We start from the raw sequence: 9,954 nt of genomic DNA, 5'->3' as shown, positions 1-9,954 counted from the left end.
AGGCATGCAGTGTGAAGGACCGCCCCTCTGTCTTCTGTTAATACTAAAAGGAAGACAGACAAGCCCTAGCAATGGTCTTTTAAGGGAGCAGTGGAAATGAACAGAGGACATTAATGAAAGCTGTTATAAGGTAATTACAGATCTTTTGACAATCATTGACAGACTAACTCAGGTATACATGCCTGGCTTTAATAAACTAGCAAATAAAATAAAAATATGAGTTATCCTTTAATGAAGACGCCGTGCACAGTTACATCATCATTTTTTATTTTCAAAGCACTCCTAAAATAATAAAATGTACATGTCCATCAAATGTTTAACATATGAACTATTCTAATAACTGTCCAGCTGGAATTTTGTAACAGAAAATGGCATTATATTGTTACAATTATTTATCATTATACAGAATAGGATTGTATTATATGTACATTATATATTTACAGTAGGACTAGCAGGTAGAAGATTATGGGCACACCTATAGTACCGCCACAGGTAAGACCCAGAAGTAAGTGTGCACAGCTAAGGGCTGTTCACACTACCATTGTGGCTTTCTTATACTCTTATGGGCTGAAACGTTATGCTATAGGTATGAGACAAAGGATCATCTGCATGATACCGGCCATGCATACAGTAGCCTTTAAGTTTGCATTTGGACCAGAAAGAGGTTGATGTGACCTCAGTCAGAAGCCGGGAGGTCTGTGTTAGGACTCATGCATACGACCGCATGTATTTTGCGGTCCGCAAAAAATACGGATGACGTCCGTGTACAGTCTGTCTTCTATGGAAAGGAACAGCTGGCCCCTAATAGAACAGTCCTATCCTTGTCCGTAATGCGGACAATAATAGGACATGTTCTATATTTTTGCAGACATGCATAAACAAAACGCACGCGGAGTAACTTCAGTTTTTTTTGGCGGACCCATTGAAATGAATGGTTCCGCATACTGTCTGCAAACAGATGTGGAAAGAAAATACGGTCGTGTGCATGAGCCCTTATTCCAATGCTGCAATATCAATGGGGTCCGTCGGGTGCTGTTGTGGTTTCCATCATATTGTTTCCAAGCTTCAAGCAGAGGTACAGATGGCAGTGGGAACAAAATCTAACACTCAAATTGCAGACGTCATTACCAGAGATGAGCGAATTTCATGTTATGAAATTCGTTCACGTTTCGTTTGGTGGTAAAAGCAGAATTGCGTTATGGATTCCGTTACTACGGACCATAACGCAATTCTATGACGGAATGCATAACGGAGTGCTTTTAGAAGTCTATCGGCTGCAATACGGATCCGTCTCGTTTCCGTTATTCAGGAGAGGACTCTAATGCAATGGGACGGATCCGTTTTGCAGCCCATAGACTTCTATTATGACGGAATGAATAACGGAATGCACTCTAAAGGCATCCCTTTATGCATTCCGTCATAGAATTGTGTTATGGTCCGTGGTAACGGAATCCTTAACGCAATTCTTTTTTTACCACCAAACAAAGCGTGAACGAATAAAAAAAATGAAATTAGCTCATCTCTAATCATTACCAAAACAGTAAAGCAAGATGCCTTTCCCTAAAGGGGTTGGTCTTAGTGTGAGACAACCCCTTTAACAGCTGAGCTCCTGAGATTTTAGCCATAATGAAATTATTTTGACCTACATTAAGCACAAGCCCCTCCATCTAATAACTTTCCATCAAGGTTTCGAGCTCTCCAGCGACTCCAGACCCCATTGCCCCAGTAAAGCATAACCAAATATTTTGCATTATTCCCAAAGTTAAAGAATAGATTTTCCCCTTTAACTCCCAGCGTTGTATCGTTGTTACACTCCCAGCTCAAGGTATTGTCAGTGTCACATTGATAAAGCCTTAGAGGCTTCTGAGACTGAAGCTTTCCCTCCACCCCTACACATAGTCCCTCCTCTGAGCTCATGAGCCTGCCTCCTGGGAGCCAGTGGAAGAACTGCGAGTAGGAAAGTGAAGAGCAAACGGAGGCAGTCAGCTCAAACAGATTACGGCTAGAGGAAGATGAGCGCACCTCTGCACACTTGTTATGGGCCTCATTATACAGGAGGAAGGAACCTGTGGATGGAAATAAAAGAAAGATTGTTTTATAAAAAGGTCATAGCAATGTGGTTTATTAGAGGTGTAGATTGAAGCTCCTAGGCCCCAGTGCAAAATCTGTACGAGTGCCCCATCTATGCAGTTTATAACACTGACGTCTTCCTATGTAACAGAGGGGTCTCTGGGTGCCCGACCTCTTCACCGTCTACAGCTGCACCCCTGGAGTTAGGAGTGTATATGTAATTACTTACCCTTTGTAATATACCTCCTTTGCTGCTCTTTCACCATTTCTAATTCTGTCTCCATAGCATAATCTGCAAATGTAAAAATCATCTTTGTTTTAAGGAGAACGAGTGGAAAATAGATCACACTCAATATCAGAAGACAAAACTTTATCATAGTGTTGGGGCTCTTAAAGGGAAATGTCTGGGTCATTGCATAGGAACAATCCAGGATGGCACTAGGTGTAGGGCCGCACCGCCAATTCTGGAAGCGCTCATCTCTCTATATTTTTCTGTATCGCCTTCCTCGGGACAGCGATACAGCTGGATGTTGCAGTGGGCACGGGAGCGTCGTCTCCCTGCACCACTCCTTCTGATAGGCTTCAGGCGTCATTATCATTGTGCGCCTGAGCTGGGCAGCATACAGCGCAGGACACAGGCCGGAAAATGCCTGCATCGCCGAAAGTGCCATGGAGGTAAGCATTAGTGTTTTTTTGTTTTTTTTTACACCCTGCTGTTTGGTCAAATTGAGGAACGGGGGAAAGAGCATTATGGGGGCATCTACTGGGGGAACAATAGGTCTGAAAGGAGAACATGAGGAAAGAGAATATGTACATCAGAGGAGACATCACTGGATGTAAGAGGTATGTGGTGCTGTATTACCCTGTATGTTTTGTAGTGCTGTATGTAATGTTAGGAGGAAAGAGGTTAGGTTGAGAATTTGGCATGGGGATGGGGGGGGGGGGGGGGCGCTGTTAAAATTTTTGCCTCAGGCAGCAGAAAGACTAGGTGCCCCCCTGACTAGATGACCACCACTGCATTCAGGAGTCCCTTATTTTTTCTGTTCCTGCATGTTTGATGCCCTGCACCATACAGGTACATGTATGGCACATAATCGTTATGGCTTTAAACTGAAATACGTTACTAAAAGATGCACTAAAGTTATTAAAGCTGATGACTTCTCTTAGAAGACAGAGGCGGACTGGCAATAAACCCTACAGGGAAACTTTCTGGTGGGCCAATGCCCAGGGGGCCACCCAAACCCTAGTCGCTGACTGGGTACATAATGAGCTCTGCTGTCAGCAGTATTTAACTCTGTAAGGAATCAGGTATTCATCTATGTGGCCAGCAACCGCACATGCCATCCTGAATTCAACTGCTGTGGTCCGCATCTCATCACCTAAGCCCTCTGCCCATATCTGGAGGAGGACAGAAAATGGCAGGTATTGATGACCACCACAGAGGGATAGCGTTTGGGGCAATATATTGTGTTGCATTTCAGTATAGGGTCAGTATTTTCTGCTTTGGTATTTTTGACACTGCCTTTTGTCAATTTGGATCCGCCTACAACATGGGTCCACTTTTAGTTTTATTTTTTTTAGGGCCACTTTAGGTTCCCAGTCTGCTCCTGTCAAGATAGGTCATCAATATGAGATCAGCAGGAGTCCAACTCCCGGGACCCCTGCCAATTAGCTGTACGAAGAGACCCTGTCACTCCTGTTAACGCTTAGGTCTCTTTCTAGGCCATGTGACATCACGTTCATTTCACATGGCGTAGGTGCAGCTCAGTCTCATTCTGTTCAATTCCAGAAATTGAAACCTATGCTTGGAATGAGCAGATTATCGATTTCCTCTATAACTATAAGTCTATGTGAGGACCCACCTCAAAATATCAGGTCTGCCTTTCTCATCACTTTTGAAAACAGCAGAGTCACAAATAAAAAAAATGGAGTACACAGCGTGTGAGATTTTGTCTGGGTATTAACAATTTTTACGCCTACCTCTACATTTAAAAAGAAAAAGGAAACATGATAACGAGAAAGCTAAAAAGGCTGAAAGTTAATAAAGACATGCATCATTAATTTGCCACAAATTTTTCATGTACTTTTGCTGCATCCATAAAGTGCTGTACATTTCCACATGGGTACTAGCAATCATGGTGGTTTTTGGCTTTAGAAGACACATATTGGTTACAAAAAGGTTCCTTCAAAGGGGTTGTGCAGCCAGTACATATTGATCTCTAATCCTCAGGATAGGTCGTCAATGTCTGATCGATGGGGGTCTGATTCCCGAAATGGAGGCGGTGCTCGTGCAATCTCTAGTTCTTCTTCAATATCACACAGCGCATCCTCTTGGAAGTCTTGGTGGCACAGTGGAATTACCAGTAATCATTTGTAATTACACTGCGACGCCGTTGCAAGCCAGACACCATCCAGTGTAATCTTGAAGAGGAAGCAGTGCTCGTACCACCTAATCTTCAAACTGCTGATTGATGACCTGAGGATAGGACATCAATATGCCCTGGCTGCACAACCCCTTCAAGGAGTGAACACATTTGACTTAATTCATTCTCAAGTTAGGATACCCATAGGTCATGAAATACTTACACTTGGACATAAAATAACCCAATATAAGGATGCTCAAGATCAGTAGAAGGCCACAACTGAAAAAAGAAATCAAGAGCTTGTGCTTCTGATGACAACCTGTTAAAGAAGAAAGTGGTTTCAGAGATGATCGTCATTGTCATGATCTTCATTTAAAAGCATGTTGCAAAGTCACCTACTGTAATTAGTCTGCAGGTGTCAAAAGCACTCTTGAGTACCTTGAAACAGCCCTCTGAGTCATTTAGAAGCAGAGTTAGATTATCTATCTTATGCCACCAGATACTGACTATTAGGGTATGTTCACATAATGTTTTTTCCACCAGCTGTGCCTGCTGCCAGGGAAATATGCCTGAATATCCAAAAACGATAACTCAAACATATCCCTCAGCAGATCTATTCACTTTAGTAAGGCTGACAAAGTCCAAAATATTAAGCTTAGTTTCACCTGTACGTCTAGATTCTACTATTGTGTTTTCCATTAGAAGAAGAACAGACAGAATGCTAGTCTAACAAATTTTATAGTTTGGACTCAATTTGAAGAAAATGGATCTGCTGAAAAGGGATGTCCATTTTTTTTTTTTTTTTAATGTACCTGTTGCAAAAATCATACTCACCTGTTTCCTGCCACTCTGTTCCAGCTTCATGGTTCCTAGGGTCTTTTTACTAGACTATTGGTCCATATCTGTGAACTTCTGTATGCATAGGGTCAATGACTGGCCTCAGCAGTGACATGTCCTCTAACGGAATGTGACCCATGCAGAAGCTGTGGACCAGAAGTCTCAAAAAATAAGAGCCAAGAAGCCACAGAGCAAGAACAGAGTGGTGGAGAGCAGGTGAGTATGGTTTAAAAAACAAAATATACAACAACTTTATAGATACTTAAAATGTCTGCAAACTGTATCCCCCAATGGAACACTTAGAGGACAGCTAAAAGCTGATGTGAACAGCCCATTCGCAACTTAACCAGTCTACATCACCAGGAATATTACATGAATTTTGTTCCTAATCCTAGGTGAGATGCAATGCATGTAAAAGGTTGGCAGTGAGTATAAGTGAGGATAATCAGGGGATATTTTGCTTCTCAATTGCTTCTCAATGTTTTTGGAAATCCAACATTGATCGGGGACGCTACATGGGCAATATAATGGGGTGCTGACCCCTGCACATAGATGTGCGGCCAACATCCCTGCTCATGTCTCACTAAAACCGCAAATTTGCCCATCGGACCCCAGTCATGGCACCCCAGTGTGTCCACTTATATTGGGATTCTTACAATGCCTTTGAAAAGAAGAGATCCATGTTTTTCTTCGTTGTGGTAGGTCTTGGTTCCACTGAAGTGTAGTGTCTTCCACACTGCTCCCAGCAGATGATAATCTCCAGAAGTTCTCAGAGTCTGGCTTCTCACTTCCACGCACTGGTTCATATATACTTTCTTCTTGTAGATATAAGTTACTATGTTCTGAAAACAGAAGAAGAGAAGAGAGATATCATTAAGATGCATTGGTGCCATGGACCCCATTTACAACCAAGGGACATTTCAGGAGAAGTGAGAGACAGTAGGTTTAGAGCCAAAAATAGGGAGTTTAGTTTCCAATGTAAAGATGACCACTTGAAAAGTAAGGATTTGTGCAGAGTAATTATCGTAATTACCTAGGCATACACTATGTTCCATCAGCCATGTGCATAGCCTCAAGTGGTGTCCGTAGCCTCAAGTAAAACATTAAAATGGGCCCTAATCCATTTTGGTGCTGGGTTCTAAAACCTCTAGGACACACAAGTCTGATGTTTGTTTCCTCTGCCATGACCCTAAAGGCCCCCTATACACATTAGTGTAGTGTCAGCCAAACCTGTCGAGAACAGTCTGATGTTTGTGGGAAACTTCTGACTATCCACCAACAGATGATGTTGCGGGAGAGAATGATCAGGAAAAGTGAATATTTTTGCCTGATCCTTTTGTTCTCCTGAGATATGTTAAAAAGTTATGATTCTGGGAAGGTGAGGAGTGAAAAGCAAAAACGGAAAATCACAAGGTCCTATAAGGGTTAATGAAATAAAATATATTTCACTTAAAATGTTTTTTCTCAGTATTTCAAATCTATTTATTATTTATTAATCTATTTTTACATGTTTCTGTTCAATACACAGACTTTAATTATACATTTTTAATTATTAATATGCTGGAGTACTTCTGCATGTCAGCATATTGTGCCTTTGTAACTTCCAGGGCTGTTTCCGTGCTGAAACCAGACCTGTGATTATGTAGCTGGCACAATTATAAGGTGACTCCCACCCTTATATAGTGCTGAAATCCTTTTTGATTCTCTCTTATAGGCTGCACAATCTTCCCAAATTAACCAAGGGGTGCAATTGATCTTCTCTATATGATAGCACTACAGTATTCTCAGTGGAATTCAGTCTCTGTCCTTTTGATATGATGGGGATCCTGAAGCTATTTACTCCAACTAGTATGCAGGGAAGTCTGTGACCTCAGTATATGCAGTGAGCCCCTGAGGGGATGGTGCATAGAATAGGAGCAGTAGTGGTCCAGATAAGACATAGCAACTCCCCCTCCTAGCAGGAAGCAGGATCAGCTCACTTCTACCAAGAAGGGAGGAACAAGGTGGTTAGTCCTGTTTCTGACAACCATTTGCCATTCTCTCCTCTTATGCTGGAATGCACAGCCAAAACTCAAATTACCTAACATTATAATGTACAATAAAACACCTATTGCACGAGTACTGCATATGGGTGTAATACATTTCTCTGACAAATGCTCCAAAATCCTCCTTGATTGGCCACTGAACTTTCTTCTGAATTCAGAAAAACTCGTTTTATACTTAAACTATGACTACTTGTGAAGCGCAGGGCAGAAGATCTCCCCCTGTATTAACTCTGCTCTTAGATGTTTTCCCATCCGCAGCTCACACTAGACAAAAGCAACTTCCTCTTAGGCCCCATGCACACGGCCGTGTTTCACAGCCGTGTGCGGGCCGTGGAACCGCGGCCTGGATCCCTCCTGAGAGCAGGAGCGCACGGCGTCACTGGTTGCTATGACGCCGTGCGCTCCCTGCTGCCGCCGCAATACAGTAATACACTGGTATGATCTATACCAGTGTATTACTGTACTGTGCCGGCAGCAGGGAGCGCACGGCGTCATAGCAACCAGTGACGCCGTGCGCTCCTGCTCTCAGGAGGGATCCAGGCCGCGGTTCCACGGCCCGCACACGGCCGTGTGCATGGGGCCTAAGAGAGGAAGAGGTGATGCCAGCTCTTCCTAGCAACAGTAACTAGGAACCTACCACTCCTTGTACACCCTATGGGACAGCAGTGTAGCTATAGGTGAAGCAACTGCTTTGGGGCCCAGACTCAGAAGGGCCTATCAAGGAGGAGGACTAAAAGATTTTATTGTCAGGGCCCCTCATATACAGTGACACTGTAGGAAACGAACTGAGAAGCTGCTGGGCCTGGTCTGAGAGAGCAATCTTGACTAGCCACAAAAAATTTGCCCAGTCATTTCTAGCTACGCCACTGCCATGGGACATGCACAGTGTATGAAGTACATAAAATGAACCCTTTGCAGTAGGCTTCCATTACAACCTGCTCCTGCCCCTGACCTCGTAGGTATATCTTCGACATGATCACGACAGACTTGACAAGTGGGCACGTAGTGTGCATCATCTGTCATTACTAAAGAGGGCACCACTGATCCCAGTAATCCCGGCACCCAGAGCATGTACAAAATGCAGTTACCTGATGGACTTCTCTTCAGGAACCCTTCTCCATGCTGAACCGGGGGAACATAATCCACATTGCCGTACATGCTTCCTTAAGAGACAGACGATGAGACTGAGCAATGTGGACACTGAGAGCACTTATTGTACAAGGAGATAAGAACATTAAGAATAAATACGCAGTTGCCTCAGGAGACACATGCTCTGTGCGATTATACATTTGTTCATCATGTTTGGGACTTGGATACAGAGAACAGGAAGAGATAGGGAAAGTGAAGTTTCCCTGAGTATGACAATGCCATTTCTTTCAAGAGAAATAGCTGGCAAGCTTGCACCATATTATTATTACTGTCCTCACTAAAAAGATGCTCATTATGTACATAGGTGTATTTCACATATGATTAGTTCCTATAAACAACATTCAGAAGGCAATATGTTGGCTAGATGAATGGCACCTGCTAAGATATAGCAGTGCCACTTTCATGTATTAGTGAGGGGTAACCGTTATTCCCCTCAAAGGGGTTGTCCTATTTAAGACATTAGGGACATATCACTACATATGCCCCCAATGTCTGATAAATGCGGGTCCCACCTCTGGGACCTGGACCTATACTTAAAACAGAGCCTGCAAAGTCCCAGAAAATTGTTAAGCACTGGCTATTTCCCTTAGCCCTATAGAAGTGAACGGAGCAGTGGAAGAACTTGCGTGGTGCGATTCCCATTCATTTCAATAGGACTTTCGAAAATAGCCAAGCGTGCTATTTCTCGGCGCTCCCATAGAAAATGAATGGAGGGCGGCCGTGCATTTGCGGTACGCCCTCTGTGGCTTCGCGGGCTCTGTTCTAAGCCGTCTTTAATATTGATTGGACCCTGGGCAAGAATTTACTTGGGCCCCCTGGATCCCGCCCCACCCCCCCGCACTTTGCTGTACTTGCTATACAGCAGCACTTACCTGTCACATCCAGGGCCTCCAGGTGACGTCTCCTCTCTGTCATCATCTTCTCTGTAGATCTTCTCTCTCATCATCTTCTCCACTCGGTCTGGACAACTTCTCTCAGCCGCCTCGTCTCTGCAGAGTGTGACACACAGACATCTTAGCTTCCTCACATTCTATCATTATCCCCCAACTGGAGTCCCCACAGTGTTATCCTGCTGCTTGCTGTGCCCCCTCCAGGGGTGTAGCTCTAGGGGGTGCAGAGTCGCAGTTGCTACCCGGCCCAGGAGCATGAAGGGGCCCAAAGACACTTGTGCCGCATAAGAAGACACACAAAGCACCGAGGGAAGGGGGGTCCAAGCTGAACTCTTGCACCGGAGCCCATGAGCCTTTAGTTACGCCCTTGCCCCCCCCAATACCCCCAAATACTATCCTGAAGAAACATTACTGCCCCCCATAGTAATAGTGCTCCTCATAGTCCCACCAATAGTAATTCCCTTCTAGAATGCCCTCATTAGTAACACTGCCCCAACCGTGATAATGCTCCTCAACAATGCCCCCATTATTAGAAGAGCCCTCCCATATTAATAAAGCTCTCTACAGACCCCTCAGTAGTAATAAGGCCCCTATAGTGCG

General features: G+C 43.9%; 1 protein-coding gene across 1 annotated transcript; it reads right to left on the bottom strand.

Moving 5' to 3' along the window:
* Positions 1-217: 217 nt before the first annotated feature.
* Positions 218-8,512, bottom strand: LOC122929438. Its single transcript, XM_044283000.1, has 5 exons — positions 8,404-8,512; positions 5,927-6,112; positions 4,657-4,752; positions 2,300-2,362; positions 218-2,066 (listed from the first exon to the last, which is right to left on the bottom strand). Exons 1-5 carry the CDS (start codon positions 8,471-8,473, stop codon positions 1,648-1,650), a joined length of 834 nt encoding a protein of 277 aa, XP_044138935.1. The 5' UTR covers positions 8,474-8,512; the 3' UTR covers positions 218-1,647.
* Positions 8,513-9,954: the final 1,442 nt, after the last annotated feature.

This window comes from Bufo gargarizans, chromosome 2 (genome assembly GCF_014858855.1).
Source record: "Bufo gargarizans isolate SCDJY-AF-19 chromosome 2, ASM1485885v1, whole genome shotgun sequence".
In the NCBI taxonomy this organism is placed as follows: Eukaryota; Metazoa; Chordata; class Amphibia; order Anura; family Bufonidae; genus Bufo; species Bufo gargarizans.
This window is presented reverse-complemented; position numbering and strand designations above follow the sequence as displayed.